Source organism: Felis catus, chromosome A2 (genome assembly GCF_018350175.1).
Source record: "Felis catus isolate Fca126 chromosome A2, F.catus_Fca126_mat1.0, whole genome shotgun sequence".
NCBI lineage: Eukaryota > Metazoa > Chordata > Mammalia > Carnivora > Felidae > Felis > Felis catus.
The window spans coordinates 35,118,843-35,146,298 of NC_058369.1; the positions used below are offsets into that span (position 1 = coordinate 35,118,843).

Below are 27,456 nucleotides of genomic sequence, written 5' to 3' on the forward strand. Positions count from 1 at the left end.
TGGTGTTCTGACTGGAGGATCACTTCTGCATCTGTATTGAAAAGAGACTCCTGGGAAGGCGAGCGCAGAGCTGAGAGACCATTGGAACCACTGCCCTAATCCGGGAGAAGGATAGCTGGAGCTTGGACCAGTAGGAACTGGGAAACATTGTGAAGTTCTGCATATATTCTGGGGCTGGAATGCTAGAATATGCTGGGTTGAATGTGACAAATGAAGGAAGGAGTCAAGGATCCCTCCAAGGTTTGGAGCCTGAAAAGTAGAAGCATTTACTGAGATTGGCCCGTGCTAATCACTGCACATGCATTAGACAACCCACTGCTCAGCTCGGTTAGGCTGGGAATATCATTCTACCCAGTTTATAGATGAAGAAACTGAGTTTTTCAAAACTTAACTCTTAAGACCGTAAGTACCTGAAGTAGGACTTGGACCCAGATGTCTGATACTAATTATCCCAGAGTCCAAACTCCCAAAGCCCCAGTTTTTTCCCCTATAAAGAGGCTCTTATGATCTTAACTACACCCCCAGGATTGTAACGATTGTATGAAAGGGAACATAAAAATGCTTCATAAACTGTCATGTGCTATACAATTCTGTTTGTTACCTATTGCCAAGGAACAAAATATCCCAAACTTTGTGATATAACAACTTATTATTATTTCTTTTGGTTCCAGAGGTCAGTAGGGCTCAACAGGGTGGTTCTTGCTTGGATGCCTTGGATAATCGTGGTCAGGAGTGCTGGGGCCAGGGTCCTCTCAAAGGCTTCCTCACTTACATGGCTGCTGAGTGATAGTGACTGTTGGTTAGGACCTCAGCTTGGATTGTCAACTACAACACTAACACACGGCCTCTTCATGTGGCCTGGACTTCCTCAAAGCATGGTGGTTGCATCCCAACAGCAAACGTCCTGAAGAAGAATCAGGTAGAATCTGTATTTTTTTTTCATGATGGAGCTGGGGAGGTTACATAGAATCACTTGTGCCTTCCTGTATTGATTAAGGCAGTCACAGGCTTCCATTAGGTTCTAAGGAAGGGATGTAGACACCATCTCTTTTTTTTTCTTCATTTTTAAAAAATGTTTATTTATTTTTGAGTGGGGGGAGGGCAGAGAGAGAGGAAGACACAGAATCTGATGCAGGCTCCAGGCTCAGAGCTGTCAGCACGAAGCCCGACGTAGGACTTGAACTCGTGAACCGCGAGATCGTGACCTGAACCGAAGTCAGACGCTCAACTGACTGAGCCACCCAGACGCCCCTAGACACCATCTTTTGATGGGGGAATAGCAAGATCACAGACAAGTCCTATATGAAGAAAAGCATGTGGCGCGAGAGAAATGCCAAATGACCTTTGGCAAATACGACCTACAACAAAGTGGAAGATATTATAAGGGAAGTTCGGCAAGAGGTTTGACAACATTAGACACACTGGGTTTCAGCCAGGCACATGTACACAGAGAAAATTAGAGCAGGTGTCTAGAAACAGCCTCCCAGGGCGGCCGCAGAGTAGACAGACAGCATCACACAGACGATGGTGGATGTCTGTGCCCAGATCAGGAGAATTCTGCTCCTAGTTGCGTATTTTTCCTTTTTTTTTTTTTTTTTTTTTAATGATTCGTTCCTAAATTTATATAAGGAGCCCCAGGTATTAGTGTTATAGAAAAAAATAAAAGCTATAGGGAAACATATCAGGAATACAAGTACTCATCCTCCCATCACACAGTCAGAACCAGTGTTAAGACTGGCCTTGGGGCTGATTGTCTGCCTGGATAGAGACCCAGGGCAGAGCACAAGGGCTTTGGGCCCAGAAATCCCACAGACGTTGGTTTCAATTTTCTTTTAGCTGGAAGATATTGGGCAAGTGACTGAATTCTCTGTGCCTCAACTTCCCAATCTGGACAATGCTGATAATTATGAAATAATCATGATGTGGCCCGGGCACTAGAAACTAGTAAGTTCTTAATTCAGACCAGCTTGTAAAATCAGTATTAAATATATATATATATATATATATATATATACATATATATATATATTTTTTTTTTTTTTTACAAAATATCTCACAAAAACAGCCTGCATGCTCTTTTGTATCTGCTTTTTTCATGTAACAATTTTATTTTGCACATATGGCTTCACGACTCTGGAAACAGGCACCTATATCGTTCATTGTCTTTATGAGATGTACACCTCCCCATTGTATACATGAACTGTAATCCATTTGGCAGTTTCTTTTTTTTTTTAGTTTTTAATGTTTATTTTTGAGAGAGAAAGAGAGAGGCAGAGTGCTAGTGGGGGAGGGGCAGAGAGAGAGGGAGGCACAGAATCTGAAGCAGGTTCCAGGCTCTGAGCGGTCAGCAAAGAGCCCGACGTAGGGCTTGAACTCACGAACTGTAAGATCATGACCTGAGCCGAAGTCGGATGCTTAGCCGACTGAGCCACCCAGGCGCCCCACCGTTCAGCAGTATCTAATTGTTGGACATTTAGCTTTTCAAAAAATTATTTTTTGGGGGGCACCTGGGTGGCTCAGTCAGTTAAGTGTCTGACTCTTGATTTTGGCTCAGGTCACAATCTTGCAGTATGTGAGATCAAGCCTCATGATCAGGCTCTGTGCTCGCAATGCAGAGCCTGCTTGGGATTCTTTCTCCCTCTCTCTTTGCCTCTTCCCCACTCATGTTTTCTCTCTCTCTCAAAATAAATAAATAAACTTAAAAAATTTTTCAAAAGAAAAAATTAGTTTTTATCTATTACACATAACACTGCAAAAATCAACTTAAATACTTACCTAATTATTTTCTTACTGCTTGGCACATTTGTTTAATAAACACACAAATATCGACAAATTTCTAGAAGTGGATTTGTCGGGCTCAAACTGTCCAATTCAAGATTTTTTTATTTGCTTTTTGTTATGTAAAGTTTCAAAATAAGAAAGCCTTAAAATGGATTGTATAATGAATATCATTGTATGACTAGCATCTATATTTAGCCTGTTTATGTTTAGCCATATATACTTGATCTATATTTTTCTTAAGCGTTTAAAAATAAAACTTTCATCCTGACATTTTGGCCTAACACTACATAATATGTTTTTCATAAACATGAGGACATTTCCCTATATAACCATCAAATTATCATACATAACAAAATTAAATATAATTTGCTAATATTACCTAATACTAAGTTTAGTTGGAAATTTCTCAATTGTGCAAAATGCTTTCATATTCTTATATAGTGTTTTTTTTCAAATCAGACCGCGAGCAAGAGGCTGAATCACCTATGGCTGTTACTTATCTCTTAAGTGTCTTTTAATCTAAAGTAGTCCCTACCTTCTCTATTTCCCCTCTTTAACATTGACTTGTTGAAGAGCTCAGGCTGGTTGACCTTGTCCCCTTCTGACCATTAAACCCCCATCTAAAGAAAAATCTCAGAAGTGATACGGTTGGACCAAAAGGCCATCCTGGTTGCGGGCAGTGTTCCTGGTGTGAGCTCTTAACAGCCTTCAGCTCTTAACTACGGCTCCAAAGTGAGGTCTTACATGCTAGACAGATGCTTTCAATTAGAAACGTTGGCTTTGGCAGGCCCCACCCACCCTTCTAACAGACACCCAAGGGTCTGCTCTTCAGCACAAGACTTCCTTAGGATAAAGGGGACCACCATAAATTAGTGCCAGAAATGACGCTCTGGTTTAATGGAAAAGGTGGCCTGACGTCCAACACGAGTGACGAAGATGTTCTGAGAGATTTCATTCCACTCCATTTAGAGGCAGGTGAGTTTCTCCCGGGTACATTTTTATTCCTCCTGGTGGGGTGGCTGAAGCAGGTCTTAAGAGTCACAGACATGCATTGAAATTCTGGTTCTATTATTAGGACGACTTGTTAGCTTGAAAAGAACCACTTAAAATTCCATTTTATATGGCACTCTGCTATATGCCAGGGACTGAGTTCTTTCTGGAGGACTCGCCTGTCTTTCATCTGCTGGTCGGCAAAGATACTACCACTGAGAGATGAGCAGGTCTCTTCTCCAAGACAGGGCTTCTCAAACATTTATGTACATAAGAATCACCTGAAAGGCAAGGAGGTCTCGTAATAACCAGAGATTCTCCTGAGATTCTTTTTTTTTTAATATGAAATTTATTGTCAAATTGGCTTCCATATAACACCCAGTGCTCATCCCAACAGGTGTCCTCCTCAATACCCATCACCCACCCTCCCCCACCTCCCACCCCCCATCAACCTTCAGTTTATTCTCAGTTTTTAAGAGTCTCTTATGGTTTGGCTCCCTCCCTAACTTTTTTTTCCCCCCTCCCCCGTGGTCTTCTGTTAAGTTTCTCAGGATACACATAAGAGTGAAAACATACAGTATCTGTCTTTCTCTGTATGACTTATCTCACTTAGGATAGCACTCTCCAGTTCCATCCACGTTGCTACAAAAGGCCATATTTCATTCTTTCTCATTGCTACATGGCAATGTTTCTCCTGAGATTCTGATTCAGTAGATAGGCGACTCAGGAATCACCTTTTTTAACAACTGCCCTAAGAGATTTTGACTCAGGTGGTCCAGGCACCATCTTTGAAGACATCTGATCTTGGAGCCTCTGTTTACTTTCACTGATAGGTAACACTTTATAGCAATCGTGAACCAGACATCCTTCTAGCTACTTGAAAACCATTGGCTATCAATCCTCACAGCCACCCTATTAGCTTGATATTGTTTGTACCAATACTTTACAGATAAGGAAATTGAGGCCCAAAGAGGTTAAAAAATGTGCCCAAGGTTCACACTGATACTAGGAAGCAGAGCCTCATATGCTAATACATGTGGAATATGCTGTTATAAAACTTAATTGGTTTGTAAATTCAAAAATTCGTGGAGTAAAAAAGTGGCTACCACTTGGTGGTGTGCGAAGAATATTTCCCACGATGATTAAAGAAGAATATCTGAGGTACTCTGTTATTCTATTGAAACTGAGGTCGGCTCTCCAGAGAGTGGATGAATGCTTGGCAAATAGAGAGCACTCAATACTGGCTTGTTGAACGAATGAATAAATATGCTCTAATATGTTCCGATACTCTGCAAATGTTAGCCCTTGAGCCCTTACACAGATGCTATGTTTCTATGTGTCCTTTCTTGATTTTTTTTTTTCTTGGTCCAGTCCTGCTATAGCCATGCAATACTATGAAAGTCCAGTTGGTCAATCATGGCAACCGTGGCTTATCACGTGACCTACCTGGATGCCTTTGTTTTCGCCTACCCAGCTGCCATGTGCAGAGGGTGGGAACATTTTTGAACTGAAGCTCTTCAGGGTAGAGTCCTGATACTGACTGAGTCACTGGTCATTATGAGACCATAGCCTGGTCCTTTAGCCACGTAAGTTCTCTACTTTGCTCACACAAAGGATAGTTTTCAAAATCACAGGTTTTTATTTAAATTTCAGCTCTGACAAGAGGGAGGTGGGTTAAATTCTTTGATTTTGACTTGCCACCTCTATCAGGTGAGGTGATGTCAGTAACTAGCAGTGAAGGCTTTAGAGATTTTTTCCTGTGTTTGAGTATCTGCTCAATTGCTTATCAGCTCTGCAAACCTTGGGAAAATAACTTGCCTTATCTGTAAAATGGAGTACATAATATCTACATTAGAGGCTTAAGGTAAGTCGGAATAGAATAGTACATTATAGTACAGTGCCCACCATATAGTAAGTTTGCAGTAACATTAGCCAAGTTATTGCTATGAAAAATGAAATCATCATACCTACTCTTTTCGAAATTTGAAAGAATGTTTGTAAATTACTCTGATGTTTTGTAACTGCTCTGTAAATAGTGATTATGACTACTAACACTATACCACGAGGTTAAATTCAGAGATTTACAATACTTTTTTCCAGCGCTAATATTCTGTGATTTTTAAGAAATAACAAAATTAATGACCTGCCATTTTTACTTTGAGAGATACGACACCACCATAAGAAATAATCACGTGATGTTTCTGAGACTGCTTGGGTTATGAGGAGCTCTGAACTCGGGGCTGCCTTCCGGAAAATAAGTTGTCGGCTTTAAGGGCGAGGGTTGCTGCAGATGTTTCCAGTAAAAAATTTCACGACCTGAAGATTAGACAAGATCATTGAGATTTGCTATTCTTTCAGCTAATGGAAATGTCAGCCCTTTGGAGCGTTGTTATACTACTCAATCTGAGGACAAGAAACATGCAACCATAAAGGAGCTTTTAGAAACCAAAGGTGAGTCTTTGTCCTGTTTTGACATCATTCTGGTGAGCCTATCCACTTTCTCCCCTGCACTTCAGGATGAGCTGTTGTGATAGGATTGCCAGATAAAATATAAGATGCCCAGGTAAATTTCAATTTTAGGTAAGCAGTGACTTTTTAGTATAAATATATCTTTATATGAATGTATGTATGAACAGGTCCCAAATACCACAAACATTTACTGGCTAAGTATGGCAACCTTAGAATGTACCCCAGGACAGTGTCTCTCAACCTTTATTATGCATATAAATCACCTGAGAATTTTATTCAAATGTAGATTCTGGTTGAGAAGTTGAGATGCGAAAGCTACTATTTTGAAAATCACATCCTAGTAACAAGGGTGATGGGTTAGAGTCTCTGAAACTTGTCAGAGTAGAAGAATCACCTGTGGTGCTGATTGAAAATACAGACACTTTGGCTTAACAGCACAGTACTGACTGGGTGGTTTAAACAAGGGCACGTCTGGAAATCCAAGATCAAGGTTAACAGCAGGGTTTGGTTTCTTCTGAAGCCTTTCTCCTTGGCTTGTGGACTGCCGCCCTCTTGTTGCCTCTTGACATGATTTTTTTTTTTTTCCCTGTCCTGTGTGCCCTTGGTCTCTCTCTGTAAGTGTCCTTATAAGGATGCCAATCAAATTGGACTAGGGCCCACCTTAACAGCCTCATTTTATCTTAATTATTTCGTTAAAGCACCCGTTTCCAAATACAGTCACATTCTGAGTGAGTTGAGGTTAGGGTTCAACAGAGGAATTGGGGGAGGACACAGTTCAGTCCTTAACTCCATCGGGGACCCCCTGAGACAAAATTTATGTGGGAGGGGTTTTCGGGGACTCATCCGTTTCACCGGCTAGGAGCTCTGGTTGAAGAATAATATCCCAGGTAAGTTTTATCAAGCAACGTTTGACCAAGAATCAGAGTCACCTGAAGAACTTGTTAAACCCTCCAAGTTTCTGATTTGAGAAGCACGGAGCTCCTGATTCTGCCTTTCTAACAAGCAGCTATTCTTAAGAACCACCACCTTAGACAAATCCCTAAAGTCCTCTGGGAAGCAGGGACAGTGGTAGCATGCTCCTCGTGTGGCTGTAGTAAGGATTTCCTGAGATCAGGAGGCAAAAGCTCTTGAAGATCTAGAGCCCTGGATTAGGGGAAAATGAGTTATAGCGATGCATTTTCTACAACCCTTGGAACAGGAAACAAAGTCAATGTCTTTTCATAAACAGAAAAGCACTGACTTAAAAAAAAAAAAGAACATTCCCCTGATTCTGTACTTGACAGTCCGTGAAGTGTATGTACTTCTTTCTTGTCCCCATAGTGGTCTTTATGGAATAGGACCGTATTAGATCCCCTGAGGCTATTTCCCCAGATGTGTTGGGGGTTGAAGATCAAATCTACATATTTTGGGGATGGAATGGAGTTAAAAGAGCCCCAAATTATGTGATTAAGACTTCATTCTCCCGAGAAAGTGCTTTCTTTTTCTTGTTACAACTAAAATTCCTGAGCCATGAGTTACTTTGATGCCGGTCATGTTAGTAAACATGTAAACAAAGTCTTACAGAAAGAGAAATCAATAGCTAGTTACTTTTTTTTTTTTTTTTTTTTTTTTTTTTTTACAAATCCCTGAAGCACTTACATGACTCACTCACTCTTTCTGGCATATTAGAAATCTAGAATTTAGCCAATCCAGATACATGGAGAAGTCCTAAGAAAACGGACCCTTCTTTATACAGCAGTTTCATAAGGGTCTCCCCTTAAAAATCAATACTTGGTAATTTTCTTTTTTTTTCTGAAATCAGATGTAAGTGATTGGTCGGTAAGTGATTTTAAAGGTCTTGTTTATAAGAATGGGACCATAAGCTAATGATGTTATTGTCTTAACTAGCAGGTTGGTACATCACTGGGGAGGCCAAGAAATTACCTGGGAGATGGTTTCTGCTGTTGTGTGCTCTCACACATGTTATTTCAGAGCTTCATGTCTACTTTAGTGCTCTGCCTTTAAAAACGCTAGCTGCTAGGACTTAGGTGAGCACTAAATGTGTGCAAAGTCACTACTCTCCTCTCAGTGAAACATAATAGCTTCATATGTGGTAGGTGTTTTGTTACTTATGTGATAACACGCTGGAATGTGTTGTCCTTATTATTTTTTTGTTCATTTTAACTTTTCCTCTCCTTTTGTCCCCCTTGCTTTCTTTGGTCTTACTAACTGAACAATCAAAACATGAGGTCTGTTTTCACTTAGGGTATTTTGTCCAGCAACATTGGGAGTAAGCTTTTTGTTTGCTTTTTAAAGTTAGAATTTAAAAAAAAAATTATTTTGAAAGAGATAGAGAATGCAGGGAAGAGAGAGAGGGAGACAGAAAATTCCAAGCAGGCTCTATGCTGTCAAGCACAGAGCCTGATGTGGGACTTGGAACTCATGAACCGTGAGATCATGCCCTGAGCCAGTATCAAGAGGCAGGCGCTTAACCGACTGAGCCACCCGGTCACCCGTGTTGTGTTTTTAAATCCTGAAATGATAAGAAAACTGAGACCCAGACTCTAAATATCCAGACCAAGGTCAACCACCTGGTTGTAACAACTGAATTTGATTGCAAGATTTTGACTGCAAATGCCATTCTTTTGGGTTTATGCTCTTCCAGTTCTTCGATTTAAGGTTAACAGTTATTGGGTTCAGTGTTGAAAACTGGTACAGGGAAAATGCACAGTGGTGTTAATTTAGGGACAAAGCATCCAGCTGCCTAGTAGGTTTCTGTGTCTCATCAAAAATAGTCTTTGGCTGTTGGGTTTATTAATAAATCTGCCAGAGAGTCATCAGATTTACACGTGAGCATTCCTGGTTAAGAGGTAAAGTATGGTGGAGAAGGAGAGTAAGTTAGTTGAAAACTGAGATGTGGTATTCAAAACATCTAATCAGACTGGACCCTGGGGTGTTAACCCTTTAGTGGCTGTATTGAAGAAGTTCTGGACAGCTCGCGTAGAGGTTGGATACTTGGGAGCTTAGAGCAATGGCTATTTGCCAACTAATAGGTAATTAAATAGTTTAACCACTGGCATAGCAAAAACCATGTGAACAGGGTGGATATCTACCCAGGTTGAAAGCTTGGGTCCCTAAATAGCCCCATTCCCTTGGATAGTTGATGAAAATTGATGTTTGTGGTGCAAAGACAAATTTGCAGCACCAAAATTGTTAATTTTCCTGGGCTACCAAGAGCTGTGAAATAAAGGTTAAAATTAGGGTTTTAAACTAAAAATGTCAGCTATTCTTAACCATAAGTATGCATCATCATTGCCTATGCAGTTTTCCCAAAATTCATGTGCCTTTGAATTTTGCTATGACTCTGATTCAGTAAGTGTGGGCTGTGGCCCTGGAATCTACGTTTTTAAGAGTCTTCCCTAGATGCATCTGCTATATTGGATATCTCCTGTTTTACCCTCTAGATGTGCACTCAACTTTTTTTCTTAGTCATGCTTTAGTCTCAGGAGGCCAAGCTCTGTGAACTGCCTTGGTGAACTCCCTTGATATCTAGCTTCCTGTTGAGAGGAGCCAATGGGAAGCTGCGGTGGAATGTGGGAGGAGGCAAGGAGAGGGAGGCTGGTCTATTTTATTTCCTTGTCTCCTTACTTAAGGGATCATTTTGGACTGGCTTTCTCTTTGACCAATGATCATAGCTCCTTCGAAGGGGGGCCTCTTCGTATGTCTCTTTCTTTCCAAGTTCTTGTAACTGTTCTCTCTTTTGGCCCCTTCCAGCAAAGGGGCGGTGACAACTCTGTTGGCCCTAACATCAGGGCACTCTCACAACTTTTACCATTTTCTTACACCCTTGTAAACATTTTCTTTAGTAAAACTATCCCCATTATTCTATTTGGACTGTGCCATTTATTTCCTGGTGAGACCTTTCTTTTTTTTTTTTTAAATATATGAAATTTATTGTCAAATTGGTTTCCATACAACACCCAGTGCTCATCCCAAAAGATGCCCTCTTCAATACCCATCACCCACCCTTCCCTCCCTCCCACCCCCCATCAGCCCTTACTTTATTCTCAGTTTTTAAGAGTCTCTTATGCTTTGGATCTCTCCCACTCTAACCTTGCTCTCTTCTTTTTCCTTCCCCTCTCCCATGGGTTCCTGTTAAGTTTCTCAGGATCCCTGGTGAGACCCTTTCTAATAGGCTCTTACTTACCTATTTCCCCAACCTCTCATTGAACTTAGATGACCTTTAAGAAACCTCCCATTACTTGGGGCGCCTGGGTGGCGCAGTCGGTTAAGCGTCCGACTTCAGCCAGGTCATGATCTCGCGGTCCATGAGTTCAAGCCCCGCGTCGGGCTCTGGGCTGATGGCTCAGAGCCTGGAGCCTGTTTCCGATTCTGTGTCTCCCTCTCTCTCTGCCCTTCCCCCGTTCATGCTCTGTCTCTCTCTGTCCCAAAAATAAATAAACGTTGGAAAAAAAAATTTATAAAAAGAAACCTCCCATTACCAATATTCTGACTCTATCCATAGCTCAGATAAGTCAGGTGGAACTCTGCCATGGTTGATCTCTCTGAGGTACAATGAGAGGTATGGAAAACCAGCTGGAATTCTAACATTACCTTCTAGCATCCTGCCCGCTTTGTGTACAATGTCTGAAGAAAGTCTGGCCAATTTTAGTCTGGTAAAGAACAAATGAATTGAGGATGATCCTAAGGAAAAAAAAAAAAACCTTAAGTGAACTTTGTAAGTTTTATTCAAATAATACAATATGATTAAAATATAAGGGAGTTTGCTCCCAAGGACAAATACTTACAGAGGCCTTAACTAGGTCTCTGTTTGGCAGCAGAATTTTATGCCTCTCAGTATTTGCATGGTCAATTAATCCCTTAAAGTGATGACTAGTAGGCAATTTATTTGGACGGCACAAGAGGCTAATTGGTAATATTGTTACACAAAATCTTGTGGGCAAAAATTATGCCTGTCTTTTAAAAAAATGTGCCTTTGGTATTTGAAGGGAGAGCTCTAGTGCCTTGGGCCTCAGAGGAATTCAGCCTGCTGATGTCAGAATTAATGAAGAATATGGAAACTTAAGTGTAGGATGGATGGAGTGAAAATGCATTAAAGATTAACGACATTAGACTAGTAGGAGAGCCACATTTTCTGGTGATCAAAGACTCTGAGGCTTTCATCTGAAGTGCCTGGAAGAATGTGGGACATCTTGGAATTTGTCATATCGCCTTTGGTTGGATTTTATCAGCCTGTTATTCAGCAAGACGCTCCAAGATATATCCCCCTACCCTCAAGCTCTGATCTGTTCATTCATTCAACAAATGTTTTCTGAGTACCTACTCTGTGCTGGGCGCTCGCAACAAAACTGATGACAGTGATGAGTCAAACACAGACGTTGCCATGCACTAGGGTGAAATGGACAAGTTTTCTTAAATAATGGAATAAGTACACATTACATTCTGGTGTAGAGTAATTACATTTCTTGTGATATTAAGTCCCAGGATAACAACAAATCCTCCAGTTGTAACATACTCCAAACGCTGGATGAACTATATGAAGAAGCATTTGAATGTAGGAAAAAGTGAGGGAGACTCTCACAAGCTACAAGAAAAAACCCTGAAAACACACCGGACAGTAGAATATGGAAGCCCCACAACTAGGGTAGTGTTCTGAAGGAAAGCAAGATGGTACTCTGAGAGTATCCAGCTTAAAAATCTGGCTAAAGTTGGCCAGGCATGTGTTATGGCAGCTTCACTGGAGACCCTGTGTTTGGAGCGGACTCTGTGGGGCTGAGTTGGGCTGCTGCAGGTGCCGGGTGAGCAGTCCTCTCAGAAAGCTGACCATGTGGAAAGTTGCATGGGCCAGAGCGGTCATGGTGTGTGGGAGGGACTGAAGCCAGGTGATGACTACAGGGAGGATGAAAGGGAACTCTGTGCAGTTCCTGCCTGGCAAGCTAAGCTCATGAATGTTCCGTCTTTATAGGCACCCACATTTGAAAAGCTGGGCAACTATTGAGGGTTTTAAATGGTATGATAACATTAGAAATGTTATTTTAAAAATCTCCTTCTTTCCACTTTGCATAGTAGGGGATGCAGCAGGGTAAGCGTGGAAGATGATCTGGTGAGAGTGAGAGGGCACATGCCTTAAATCCTCCTGGGAACCAGAACATCATAAACAGAACATCATGAGCGGCAGGGGTGGGGAGGGAGCCCCTAGCAAGGGATGGAGGACTCTGTCCAGTGCTTCTCTTTTGAGCCTGGTATTGCTCCATCATGAGCAGAAAACCTGCCCTGTGCACGTGCATGGATTTTTCTAGTTGAAGCCTTTAAAAACAAAACATGAAATACAGGATAAACACCATAACAAACCATCACTCCCATCAAAAGTGCATCTTTATGGAATGAAGAAGAGAAGTTTAGTTGCATGAAGTTCTAGAACAGAAGTAATGATGTATTATAGCTAGAAATCGATTTCAGAATTAATGTAGAGCAAAGGGTTTTATTTTGTTTTGTTTTGTTTTGTTTTTAATCATTCCTCCACCCTGCCCTAATTAATTTTTCACCATTTGCTTCTCCTGGAACCATTTTGCCTCAGCCCCTAATGATAGAGATCCTTCCCCTCCCTTCCATGTTTTCATTTGGCTGATTGTTATTTCTTTCAGACTTTAACTTAATAACAAAACTAACACCATCGGGGGGTTATGTCACATGGCTATGCCAAGTGCTTCTAGGCAGAACTAATTTTGTAGTTCTTAACAGCAAATGTGAGATAGGGGCTTACATTCCCAACAGCAGATGAGAAAGCAGACTCAGGCAAGCCGTATCACATGGTAAAAGTCCAATAGTTGGTAATACTAGAACAAAGATTTCAACCCAAGCATTCCACACACACACACCAAACAAACAAACAAAGAAAGAAAAACATTAGTTGATTTAGGCAAGTTTAAATTGAATATGTATCAGCTGGGATCTTGTTAAATGCTGCTTCTGTGAGCCTTTGGCTGAACCGTGGACCCCATTTCAAGTCGCACTCGTATGTGCTAGGCTTTCTGTGAATATTTATTAAATAAAGCAATGAATGAGAAAGATCAAGGAAAGAAAATGCTAAGATATGTTAATGATTTCTTTGTTTGGAGATCCTATTTTTGCCTTGCACTTTTAATTGTCTGAGTTGTAATTTTTCAGTTAAGTAGGGATAGGGCACCATGGAAGATGCATGAATGAGATGTGACCTCTCTTCTGGGCTGGAAGCCCGAGATGGCAGGCAGGCAAGGACTCTGGCTCAGCGGTAGATTCCTGGAGTACAGTCGCTCCCAGCCAGCTTTCCCTACCACTAGTCATCACGAAAGTAACTACCGGTGCCAATCTTGGTGCTAAGAAGTGTTTTACATGTGCCATTTCACTTGTTTCCCTCAATATCCCCACACTCAAGATGATTTTGCTTTCCCCCTTTTACACATGGAGACACTGTAGCAGAGAGCAGTTAAGTAGCTTACCCACATACATAGCAAGGCTGACATCGGAATCCAAGTGGTTCTAATCCAGAGCCCCATTAATTTACCATTATGCTCATCTTGGCATCTGGAACCATAAAGTAGCAAATACAGAGAGGTTTTTTTTTTTTTTTAATTTGGAGAAATACTGAAAATTTAAAGCATAGAAAACTATATAAAAACACTGGGATATTGATATCGATAAAGACTTCCTTTTGTCAGTCTTATTTCACATTTTTTTAATGTAAAAGAAACAAAACAGAACAGGCAATGTTGACATTCCTTTTACCCCTCCATATTCCCTTTTCAGCTCCCACTGACTCCTAACTTAGGGAGGCATACTTGGAGTCATTGTTTTCTATTTCTAGAATTTTTTTTTTCTATTTTCTCTATTCTATTTCTAAATAATGTATATAGTACTGTTTGGGTCCACAAAAGATTCAGAAAGTATAATGTGCTGTATGTACACTTTTTTCACGTGGCATTATGTTTTTAATATCTGTGCTGCATGTTATAGGTACAGCTATTTCCTTTTAAATTCAACTGCACTCCCCCTTAATTATCCATTCTACTATTGGAAGATGTGTAGGTTTTTATAATACAATTTCATGATTGCTGGTGTAAACATTCTCAAACAGTTTTCTGGGATACAAGTGCAAGAATTTTTGTAAGGTATACACTTAGGAACGGAACCGTTGGGTTGTAGATTATGTCCTTTTTAGAAATTACTGATCTGTTGCCAAATTGTTCTCAAAAGTTGTTGCAGCAACTCAGTTCATTCCGGAAGCATACACTGTTATCAGCACTTTATGAAGTCAGACATTTTTCACCCTATTTGAGTGTATGAAATACTATGCTGTCATTACTTTCATTCGGAATACTTAGGTTGCTACTTGAAGTTGAGCTGTGTGTACGTGTGTTTGTGGCTGTTGGGTTTCTAATTTGCCTGTTTGTATCATTGGCTCATTTTTTTTTCTAACTCATTTGTAGAATTTCTTATTTTTTCTGAATACTGTTTCCTATTTTTGTATGTATTAAAAAATATCCGTATCCTGTTGCTTCTTTATATTAATCTTTTAAAAATTTATTTATTTATTTTGAGAGAGAGAGAGAGAGAGAGAGCACGAGCAGAGGAGGGACAGAGAGAGAGAGGGAGACAGAGAGAATCCCAAGCAGACTTCACACTGTCAGCACAGAGCCTGACGTGGGGCTCGATGTCATGAACCATGAAATCCTGACCTGAGTGGAGATCAAGAGTTGGATGCTTAACCAACTCAGCCAGGTGCCCCTATATCAATCTTAAGTTATTCGTAAGCTTTTCATTTGGGTGAATTTTGTTTTTTCTTTTGCAAATTGTATTTTCCCTGTATTAAGGTCTTCTTTGTAAAGGCACAATAGCAGAATGTTTAGGAGCTTTATTTCTGGAGCCAGGCTGCCCTGAGAGGCAAGCTGGGTTGTCACCTCCTGTCCTAGCCCATCCATCTGATCTTACCCATTGCATTCATGAAGACCTTCAGTAGATATTGAACAGTAGAAGTGACTGGAGGTGGAGTCAGTGGATTTTCTTGTGAAGTAGAGGTGTTGTCATGATCGGGGATTATAGAATTCTTTTTTAGGCCTGCTCTGTGTAGCAGGTGCTACGGTAAGAATAGCTTTAGGTGCTGGTGCTTCATCCTCATATGGGTTTTGGTCAAGTGATCGTTTGCAGGGAGAGTCACATTTTTGTGAGAATAACAGACTCACGTCTGAAATGCTGTCCACTATTTTAGGTCTGCCACTAACTTGCTACTTGATTTCATAGGTTTTTTGTGGTTGTTGTTTGGTTTTGTTTTGTTTTTTAGTTGCAATTATAGTTATCAGTGTCCCTCACTAGACGCATGCGGATAATGCCGAAGTCAACGTTATTGTTCCAAAGCCCAAAATAGTATCTGGCATTGTTTAAGGTAGAGGTTTAGGAGATCCTAGAATGATTAAATTAATGATCTCACTTTACCTCTCTGTTGAATAATATCTGTAAAATGAGGTTAGTGGAAGTTGGTCTACTTTCCACGATGAGTTGGGAAGTTTATAACAAATAATGTGTTTGAAAAGCTACCCACGGTTCATGACAACCACGCTTCATGGTGGATAACAGCAGGCAAGGAATCACAAGTAGGTGGTAAGTTTGCCTGTTTTCATCACTACAATGTGAATTCTATGAGAATAGCAATCTTGTCTGACTTGTTTGTGGCTGTGACCCAGGCACCTAGAATCCTTCCTGGAACACAGATATTTGTTAAATAAATGGAGCAGAGTATAATTTAATCAAGATCTCTTTAGGAGACTCCGAGAAAGTAAAGGAAAATAGGAAGTTGAATTCATTGGTCTGCTGTGTGAATTGCAAGAGGAGTCAGAGTTTATATGGGAAAAGTAGAAAAGAAGAAAGTAGAAGAAAAAAATAGATGTGAAAACTGTAAATGAGAATGAAGGAGACATTGTCTAGGACTTAAGAAAATCCTAGACTGAGAGGTCAATTTGATGTTTGGGGTTGTCTTTCAAACTTAATAGGATCGATTAAATGACCAATCTGATTGCATAAAACTGGTCATTAAGATGGTAAGGGAACCACAATTTAACTGTAAATGCTTGATTTAGTATTTGTAAGTCTATGAAAAGAGACGAGAGCCAAAAGTCTGTATCTCTCTGACCTTTTGCATTCTGCAGAAGTGTTTTAAGAGTTGGATAGTTGCCTATTCTCTGAAAACAATAAATATGTGTACTGAAGAACTTTGAATTTATACTTGGATTTTGTCTATCCTGACACTCTGTATTCTCATAAAAGTGGCTTTAGTAGGCATCTGTTGTTTTTGTTTGCCTTACATGCATTTTTTTTTTCTCTCCTAACAATATCCCAATTTATTCTGGGGAATAACCTCCTAGTCTCATACATTTGATTTGTGTGAGGATGGACTACTTTTTTATCTCCAGGAGTGGCCATGTGACCCAGGCCAGGGCAATCAACATAGACTCAGAGATGTAGCACAAGACCCAGGATAGGCAAAGACACCCAGTCTTGGAATTTTGGATCTGATTGTTGTGAAGAGAAAGTCATTCTTCAACTAGGTCTCCTGCATTGACTCTTATTCAAAAGAGAGAAACTGCCCAAGAGAAGAGGACCCAGAGGAATTGAAGATCACAGAGAAAAACTAAATCCTGATGATGTTGTTGAGCAGCTCAATTCTTTCTTGCTTGAAGGTCTTCTAGTCATTGCATTCAGGTCAGCCAGGAAATTCCTACTTCATTGAATTTCAATGGGGGTTCATTTGCAATTCAGACGAGTCTTGATTAATATATTTTGATTTCAAAAAAAAAAAAACAACTGTTCAATGGCATTGACTCTTGAGAGCAAAATCTTCAGACATGGGCTAGTGAAAGTCAGGAATATCTCTCATACACCTTATTTTCGGTGATCAGTTATTGAAAACATAGCTGTAGAAACTTGACTTCTCATCGGTGTTTGTGTATCTGTAGCTAGAGGTGATTGCATATGAATAATTGGAAGTAGATAATCCCAAGGCTGTTTCCAGGTCAAAAAATGTAAAATTCTGAAACAGCTTTTCTTGTAATGACCTCGTGTTCTCTCCTGTATTTTCTGGCAGCTTCTGATGACCAAGGCTACCTCTTATAAAGTTCCCGACTCTATTCCACCATTTATCCCTCCTCTCTGATCTCGGCCGAAGCTGTCTAAGGTCCTGATAACACAAGGAGGCACTGCTACTGTGATATTGATGATGAAAGTAGCTACCATTTTGAATCCTCACAATACCAAGAATTTCACATAAGTCATTTCACTTAATCTTTCTAAGAATGCAGCGAGGCAGGAAATAATATGTAATGTGTAATCGTTGATCCAGCATGAGAATCTTGGGTTTATTCAGTTTAACTTACCTACCCTGCTAGCACAGGTAACTTCTCCATCATCACCCTAATTAATGTCCAAAGTCTCATCACCATTGGAGGAACATACAGATTCCTACGTAATTGAGAGGTACGTTCATGGGGGTTCGCTGGGCCCAAAGAATTGAAATCTACCAAGTGTTTTACCATAAATACATATCACTCCTGCTAGGTGTTTATAGGCGATGCTTTATTTGTTTTGCTTTCAAGGGAAGATTACCTTACAAGTTCTTCCTTCAGTGATAGCTGGGTAATTAGTGATGAGGGTGGCAGATCATCTCTGTGACCCACTAGTTTGTGTGAACAGTGCCACTCCAAGTGATCATTCCATGAGTTTGCATACCTGGATCCTTCTGGGTAGGTGACCTTCAATCTTTTAAGGAAGTTGTTCCTAGGATCAGATTCTAGCCTCCCAGATTCTAGCCTACTTTAAAAAAATTTTTAAAGTAATTCTTCCACTTTCCTTTGATCCCTTTGCTGCCTCCTCCTTCTCCGCCTTCTTACTCTTTTTGCAAATGTTTTCTCTTCTTACTCTTTCACAGTTGACAGGAAGGAGTCAAACTCATAACACAAATTGTTAGCAACCACAAGAAAGATGTCTTGTCTTGAAAATCAAGAACATAAACTTGAAACCATGCCAGAAGGTGAAAAGAAATTCTTAGAATTAATCCTCCAATTTCATCAAAAAAAAGAAAAGGGAAGGAAAAGGAGTTGACTTTCCTTATTAAAACATGGTGAATGTTCTTCTAAGAGCATTTCAATCTTCATTTTACAGATTAGGAAACTGAGGCTCAGAGAACTTAAGTAATGAATGAAAGATTACAGAGTTAAGAAGCTATAGAATCTAACCTAGATGGGACTGAGAATCAAACCCTGCTATTATCCACTAAGCTTACAGGAAGTGGAAGGATGTGGCCCATGTAATTTTTAGGAAAACGATCCTAGAAAAATTTTACAAACGATCGGTTGTGGAAAAAAAATATTTTAAAAAATAAATCGGGATTTGTCAGATTCTCTTTTCCACGTGTTGTTAGGGAATGAGCCAAAAAAACGTTTAGAAGTCCATGTAAATCTCTAAAATATATATAACCAACACATAATAGTCCCTCATGGTAAATATTGTTCTCTGAAATTCTTAGTTTATAGCCAAGCCCCTAGGCATTTGTTTTCACTCTAAGTTTAAAAAGGACTTTGGTATGTTCTGTATGTAACTTCACTGATTAAACTTTGCATCCAATACCTGTTTATAACCCTTTCATAGCTTTATTTCTCAATATCTAGTGGGCTATGTGGTTAACTATTTTAAATAATTTTAGTCCTTGTATATAGCTACGAACATACTACCTTGTGATCCTGTAGAAAATGGAAATAATTCTTTCCATATGAACGCTATTGGCTTTTCACATTTCCCATGAAAATTTTTGATGAATAGGAAGTTTCTCCTCATCACTCTTGATGTATCTTTCTGCTTCATTTCTTGTGGCAGGATATAGGAAACAAAGGGATGTGTATTTAATATCATAAGAGAATACAGCCACATCCAAAGTAAAATAGTCAATTGTACAAGGTTCAACTTGCACAGGAATGACTTACCAACTTGATAGTGAAATCTGCTTTTAGTTAAGAATTTCCGGCTGCAGAAACTGAGCATCACTTTGTACAGAAAGTTTGATTTTCAAAATAAGGGAGTGCCTGATAGCTTGGTGTAGAACTACGTGCCTTTCCTAGCCAGTATAAATTGTCGCTTCTAAGTTGCTAACATTTCTTGTGCTGTACATTTTCTTTCATGGCCTGAGAACTAAGGCACCGGCGGGATGGAGGTGCAAATGTTTCATATTGGAGCTGGATGTAGACAGTATGTCAGTTGCTATACTCTGGATGTTAGAAAGAGTATGGACAGGTCAGGTTCAAAGCGCTGGACTCCAGCTGGCATTAGAAATGTGTCTCCATATTCTTTCCACAGAGCGAAGAGGGTTTTGTCTTATTTGGTTTTGTTTTGCTTCAAGTCCGTCAGAAAAGTCTCCTTATGATATAGTGGTCGTCCTGAAGTTAGGAGAGAGAGCTAATGTGAAGAATGCCAAAGTGATAATGAGCATCTAACGTGACAAGCTACAAAGGTAAAGAATTCCTTTAAGATTAATTCTGATGACGATTCATGTTCAGAGGTATCAAAAATCCAAGAATGATAACAGGATGATTTGGATTAAAGTCTCCTCAGGAGGGCAGAAAAAAAATAGAGGACGTAGGTGACAAGGACAGCTTATATAATGTAGCTGCCTAAATAGGTGATACAACCCTAGGTAAACGCCTTGAGCCACTACATACAGTATTGTTAGGTTATATTTAGAACGTGAACTCATTCCTACGGCTGTTATTGGCAAGTGGGAATAGTCTAAAATTCGGCGTGGTTTTATCCGAAGAGCACCTGGGGATGTGGTTCAGAGATGTGGAGGCCATGTTTTCTCCTCCAATGGCCTGCTGATATTTCAAACTCAGCCTGTCCCAAATGCAATTGAGTATTATTCTCCCCCAAATTTGCTTCCTCTTGAGTATTCTCTATAAAGTTGTAGGGAAAGGGAAACACCACTGTCAGGATCAGTGTGGGTAATGTACCCCCTTAGCTTTGAGCCTGGCACATAGTAAGCGCTCAGTAAATAGAGAACTCAGAGTGATAATGATTACCATATATCACTGCTTTTACTCTTTTAAGAATTTTATGAGGTGAGCACCTGGGTGGCTCAGTCAGTTAAGCATGCAACTTTGACTCAGATCATGACCTCATGATTTGTCGTTTTGAGCCTTGTGTCGGGCTCTGTGCTGACAGCTCGGAACCTGGAACCTGCTTCTGTGTCTCCCTTTCTCCCTGCCCCTCCCCCATTCGTGCTCTGTTCTCTCTGTCTCTCAAAAATGAATAAACTTAAAAAAAAAAAAAGAACTTTATGAGGTAAGTACTACGATCACTTCCATTTTTAGAGGAGAAAACTGAATGTCACCGAAATGAGGTGGTTGAACCAGACAATGGTTTGCAGGCTTCAGACTAGGTGGCAAGCTGAGGTCTCTCTGAGTGCAGAGAAAGCCTGTACTGTTAACCAGTAATCTCTACTGCCTCTCAAGAGTGTCTAATATGATTGGATAAAGACAGTGAAGTGGGAAGAGGTTATGATTTCCACATTCTTTTTAACTGGTCCAAAAGACTTGCTACTATGCTTTGGGTTTTGAAAGTTTCCGACATCACTCTGCTGTAGTTTGAATGTTCTTCTCAACTGGAGAGAGAGGGGACCACGTTAGCTATTAAGTCGGATACATGGCCATATTATATTTTCTGAGTGAACTTTTTAGCACTTCAAAGACTTGAAGTACAGTTTAATGGTGTTCTAGCTGCCAGTGGAATTAAAAGTCGAGTGCTATTGTGTGCTGGTTTTTGTCCCCCCCCTTCGGCTGCTATTTAGAGAAGTAATTATTCTACTTGAGGCTTGCAAGGATGTGTGTACCATGGAACAAACAATAAAGATAGACCTCTTGAGGGGTGCCATGTATTATTTATTTCCCTTTAATATTTCTTACTGAGAACAACTCACTGCCTATGTTTTCTGACCCACTATAACTTTTTCTTTAGTAGAAAGGTAAAAAGACCTTAGATCTAACTCTCTGAAATTTATACCATCAGTAAATCATGCAGTAAACAGCAAAAAATATCTTCTAGTCCTTAAGGTTGCCAGTACAGGGAAGTAAAATCAGAGTTAGCTATTGCCAGGTACTGATTAAACACCCCCAAAATGGTCATGTTCCATTGAGGCTTATGGGGTAGACCAAACGGACTAACAATTGCCCAATAAGGAATTTATCCCCATTCTATGGTCCCTCCATTTGGATATACGAAGGGTAGACATCTTTCTCCCGTTTAGATTTCCCACGTAGTTCTTGCTTGTCTTTTGCCAATTGAGATGTGGGCGTTGTTGTCCTCACCTATGTTTCTGCTTTCTTCCCTTTAATCACGTGTGCTGAGTAATCCTTACGTGCTAGGTTCATGCAGGGAGGGGACTAGGGGGTGGATAAGAGGTACAGGTCCTGGCCTTGAGGAGTGAACTAACTAGTGTTCTATCTTCTGTATTATTATTTTTTAAATGTTTATTTTATTTTGAGAGGAAGAGAGAGAGAGGGCGTGAATGGGGGCAGGGCAGAGAGAGAGAGAGAGAGGGAGAGGGAGAATCACAAGCACAAGCAGGCTCTGTGCTCTCAGTGCAGAGCCCCACACAAAGCTGGATCTCATAAACCATGAGACCATGACCTGAGCTGAAATCAAGAGTCAGACACTCGGGGCGCCTGGGTGGCGCAGTCGGTTGAGCGTCCGACTTCAGCCAGGTCACGATCTCGCGGTCCGGGAGTTCGAGCCCCGCATCAGGCTCTGGGCTGATGGCTCAGAGCCTGGAGCCTGTTTCCGATTCTGTGTCTCCCTCTCTCTCTGCCCCTCCCCCGTTCATGCTCTGTCTCTCTCTGTCCCAAAAATAAATAAAAACGTTGAAAAAAAAATTAAAAAAAAAAAAAAAAGAGTCAGACACTCAACTGACTGAGCCACCCAGGCACCCCTGTCTTCTGTGTTATTAACAACTCCTGGTCTGAGACCTTCAGGAGATGCTTAGTAGGTATTGATTAACTTGATATGGTTAAGAATGAGGCGAGAAGGTGATGACACCGATTTCTTCCCGGTAATAACCAGGAGCAGCTTTCTGAATTATCTCCACCTGTGGCATATGGAACGGGAGCTGCCGCAGTTTTAACTCCTAAGTCAGGAGTATTGTGTTCTGGGAGACATCAGTCAGATAGGTAAGAATGGGTGACGGGAACTGAGCTATAAGACAGCAAGATGTTGTGGGATTTGTGGTAACTGAAGATGGCAAGCTACGTCCAAAAGCATCCAGAAACAGATGTCTGAAAACAAAACAAAACAGAACAAAACAGCATCTACAGGCCTGTAGGCTGCTGGATCATGGGCTCTGATTGTAAGAGAAACTGGGGCAAGTTCAGAGGAAAGCGTTGTGGATATCAGGGGATCAATCATGTCTTAAGGGAAATAGTAGGAGCTGGATACGTTCATCCTATGTAAGTGAGATCTCAGACAGAAGATACTATTTTCTGCAGATATCTGAAAGACTGATCGGAGTGGCATATGACTTTCTCAGTGTCTAAGGCTAGTATTTGGAATTCAGAGGGAGAGAGAGAGATTTTGTTTGAATAAATTTATTTGAGTTTTTCAATAGATGGCGATAAATAATGAATTCCTGTCCCTGAAAGTGTTATGACTTAGCCTGAAGAACTTACAGCTGGCATGTTGAAGAGGGGGCTGAAGTTGAAGATATTTATGATCTGTATCAATTTTTCTGATTAATAATTCTATGAAGGTCAAGGTGCAGAGAAACATACTGCATACATGGATAAGTGTGAGCATCGTTTTACAAACAATTGCATGGAAATAGAGTAGATGGGCAATTTGTCCACTATGCCAATTGTGTACTGGATAGGTACTGAGTGGAGTTACAGATGCCTTCAGTCTTAGGAATCTGTTACAGCTCAAGATTGGCATGTGTAGATGACTGGAAAAATATTATGGACCTCATTTCTTAACTGTAATCAGTATTGATGGATATTCAGAAACACATTCACCCTATTATTAAATAAATAATAGCTGTAAAGTCTAGAGAAAAAGACATGAGTAGGTTAACTGCCTGGTGAATTAGTTATATATCATAGCCTAACAAATTACCTCAAGCCATTGTGGCTTGAAACAACAATAATTATTTATTATTTCATGGCTTCTGTCTATCTGGAATCCCCTGAGTGGCCTGGCTGAGTAGTTCTGATTCAGCGCATCTCATGAGGTCATAATCAACATATCCGCGTTGGTAGGCTTGACTGAGTCTGGAGGACTTGCTTCCACTGTGGTTTCCTCACATGGCTGGCCCGTTGGTGTTAGCTATTAGTGAGAAGCCCCAGTTCCTTCCCACTTAGTCTTCTGCAGAGGTCTCTCTCAGTGTTTTCACAGAATGGTGATTAGCTTTCTGTGGACTACCCTATTCAAAAGAAAGCAAGACAGAAGCCAGACAACATCTTTATTGACCTCAGAAGTCACCCTCCTTTATATTGCATTATCCTATTGACTGAAAAGGCCAGTCCTATCATCGTAGGAAGGCACTACACAAGGATATAAATGTAGAAGGCAAGAATCACTAACGACTGTCTTGAGCCTGTCTACCACATTTCATCAGCCCTAGTCTCGTGGATTCATGTCTCACATAGGCCTCCGCATTTGAAATATCTTAGCCAAGGAAAGCTTCATCATTTTTAATTCCATTTTAGGTTTTTGGGGGGGTTTTGTTGTTGTTGGTTTTTGTAAGTTTTTCATCCTGAAGTCAGGCTTTATAAGGGTGTTTTGAAGGACGTCTTGACAGCTTCCGTCCTGGATCTCTTGTGGTGCAATTCCTCACAAAGTCTTTGGTACTTAACAACCAAAGGACACATGGGTTGTGAAAAACTCCCAAAAGCAGATGCTGAACAATCTAATATTATGGGTCCTTTGTTTTCAAATTTTAACTAAGGGTTGAAAATGTTCAGCTCTTACAATTTATATGCGATTAAAATATATATACATATATAGAGAGAAATTAATAGGTTATCCACCCAGCAAATTATACATACATGAAATTTATGTTGTCCATCATTGGCTTCGGATAATTAACCTACTGTGCAAATCCTGACCAACTCTCCTATTTTCTCAGTAAGAGAGTCCTAAAAGGAAGGTTTTACTGAGTTCATTCCATGAGCTTTTTGATGGGTTTACTAAACCTATCAAAGAATTGCTGTGTCAGAATATATCATTTTTTAAAAATAGGTACTTGGATGAGATATTTTTGTTTTCCTGGTTACAATTCTGCAGCCCTGTTGGTGGCTAATTTTTTTTCTCTTCTACCACAGATTGTTATAGTATTTAACGTTTATGTGTTCTCTCTCAGTACCAACTGGGGCCATGGCCAAAATTCTGATTGGGAGTGGGTGGTGGGGTTGGAAACTATATATATGATGGCTGAGCAGCTGTGATAATCTATGTTTTTGAGGCAATAATCATGAATAATGCAAAGTTAGCTATTAAAATAGAATGGGGTATGACATCTTGTTGGGTGGGAATTTTAAGGAAAAGCTACAGTTTTAGAGTTATAATGATAATACCTATGGCTAGGTGTCAACGTTATTACTCACTGTGCACTCAGTTTGAGGATAAAAATGTAACATCTTTAATTTAACCCCTGAGGAGCAGGTGACAGAAAATCCATATGATGTTGTCTTCTTTGACAGATCTTCCCTAAATTGGGTCAGTGCTCTTGCTGAGTGGTCCCATAACTCCCTGTATTTATTTGCTGTTAGCAGTTATTATGACTCATTGACTCATTGGTATCCCTCACAAGAGTGTTGACTCAATGAGACAGGGTCACTATTAAATTTCCAGCAACTTCTTTCCTTTGGGTATCAACATGGCCACCAGAAAGCCCCAGGATTACTGAGAAGAGAGTTTCTTTTCTTCAGTGTTTCCACCACATATATTAGGCACTAAAGCACTTTGCTGTGATGAGACCCTCTAGAGACACATGTTCTCCCAGGCAATTCTCTCTCGGTGGAGGGACAGAAGTATAGTAATTGACATGAGCTGTTTATAGGTTAAAGATCTGCCAAGGATATGGTACTTGACTTGGCTTGTATCAGAAGAGAGAAGGGGGAGGGGTGGGCATACCAACCCAGCAAAACGTAGGAGCAAAGGCCTTTGTCTTTGGACAAATGGATATGGAGAAACTAAAGAGGCAAATAACTGTTTTCTAAACATGAATAGCACAACTTACCATTATGCCACATTATTCTCTTATAAATGCTATTTTATGCCATTCTTTATACCTTTATATACTAAGGCAATTTCAAACACTGGGTAGGGTAAGACATCTCCAAACCATCTGGAGAAGGCAGAAGGAGTCGATGTTTTTAGCATTGCATATATTGGTTGAGCAGATTCTACCCACCTGGGTGATAAACTTAGGTATAACAATAAAGCTGTTAAAGCAACAAAAGAAAGATAACAAGTGACTCAAGCGATTTCTGAAAATAGAAAGCAGATATATTAATCTACAAAGGCAACGATTTTTCTGAAATGAATCTCAAAACAGAAATTCACTTAGGGTTTTTACACAAAGGATATTGAGACAAAGTAGTATCTCATTGCTTACTCCATGGTTGTTCAAAGATTCAAATGTTGTTGGTTCATTGGCTCTACATTGTCCACAAAGGAAATAAGTAACAGGTATGTCACATATCACTTTAATTAGATAATCATATGGCTTTCAACCCCTCACCTCTATAGTTGCGGGTGTTCTTTCTGTCTTTCCCAAACACAATCATATATGATATTCATACATGTGCAAAAGCAGAACACCCAGCCTCTCCAGACATGTGAAATATGACATGATACCTGATGTGTTTAAAGGAACACTTGGGGGGCGCCTGGGTGGCTCAGTCGGTTAAGCGTCCGACATCAGCCAGGTCACGATCTCGCGGTCCGTGAGTTCGAGCCCCGCGTCAGGCTCTGGGCTGATGGCTCAGAGCCTGGAGCCTGTTTCCGATTCTGTGTCTCCCTCTCTCTCTGCCCCTCCCCCGTTCATGCTCTGTCTCTCTCTGTCCCCAAAATAAATAAACGTTGAAAAAATAAATAAATAAATAAATAATAAATAAATAAATAAATAAATAAAGGAACACTTGGTGTTAGTGTCTTTCACTGAGGTCATTTTCTCTGTTGAAATTTTAAATGCATGCAAAATATCATTAACTAGTTCAGAATATGATTTATTATTAATTGCCACTAAGATTTACTGTAAGCCTCACTATGTGTCAGGCCCTGGAGCCAAGCACTTTACAAGTGTAATCTAATTTAACTGACCAGTATTTGTATAAATTAATAGTGGTCTGGATAGAGGAGAGGCAATTTATTCATCTCCTTTCTTGGAACTCACATTAGAAGCAAGGTCATTACTTCCTTATCTCCCTGTTGAATTAAAATAAGTGGCTAGGACGTTGCTTTGTGCTTCCTCTCCAGCCAGATTCAGATGGTTCAGGAACAGTCTGCAACTGTGAGCAAGGTGGCTGTGAGTTTCTGTCCCTGCCAGATGTTTCTGGCCATACGCAGAGACGGGCAAATGTGTCCAGTGGAGCGGTCACCACTTGTACTGGTGGCTTTGTCTTCAGCAGGTCAAACTAGCCTCACTGAGCAGTTGGGAAATTCTGGAGCTGCTCCCTGGTTGGGATAGTGGTTAGGGGCCCTCACTTAACACAATGGTTTAAGAAAGAAACAATGAGGAGCGCCTGCGTGGTTCAGTGGGTTAAGCGTCTGACCTCGGCTGAGGCCATGGTCTCACGGTTCATGGGTTCGAGTCCCATGTTGGGCCTATGCTGACAGCTCAGAGCCTGGAGCCTGCTTCAGATTCTGTGTCTCCCTCTCTCTCTACTCCTCCCCTGCACACCCTCTGTCTCTTTCTCAAAAATAAATAAGCAGTAAAAAATTTAAAAAAACAAAAACAACAACAACAAATGAATTTTGTTCACATTTTAGCCGTAAGGTGAAAAAGACCCAAATACTCAAAGTTTCTGAATCATAGGTACTGAGGTAATAAGTGGTAAATAAATTCTTTAAAGTGACCAGAAACTGGTCAAATTTGGAACACTAGGTATCCACTTAAGGAATATTTCTTAGGCTACAACACAAATTCCCATTTCC

At 40.4% G+C, this 27,456-nt stretch overlaps 1 protein-coding gene across 1 annotated transcript in view; it reads left to right on the forward strand.

The window, feature by feature from the left end:
- The first annotated feature begins 3,324 nt into the window (after nt 1-3,324).
- TAFA1 (TAFA chemokine like family member 1) overlaps nt 3,325-27,456 on the forward strand; it is a 666,172-nt gene continuing 642,040 nt past the window's right edge. Inside the window, exons 1-3 of the mRNA XM_045051847.1 lie at nt 3,325-3,756; nt 6,130-6,222; nt 19,615-19,762. Coding sequence (XP_044907782.1) covers nt 3,663-3,756; nt 6,130-6,222; nt 19,615-19,751 — 324 coding nt within the window. The 5' untranslated portion in view covers nt 3,325-3,662 and the 3' untranslated portion in view covers nt 19,752-19,762. Of the gene's footprint in view, nt 3,757-6,129; nt 6,223-19,614 lie in introns of the transcript that reaches the window.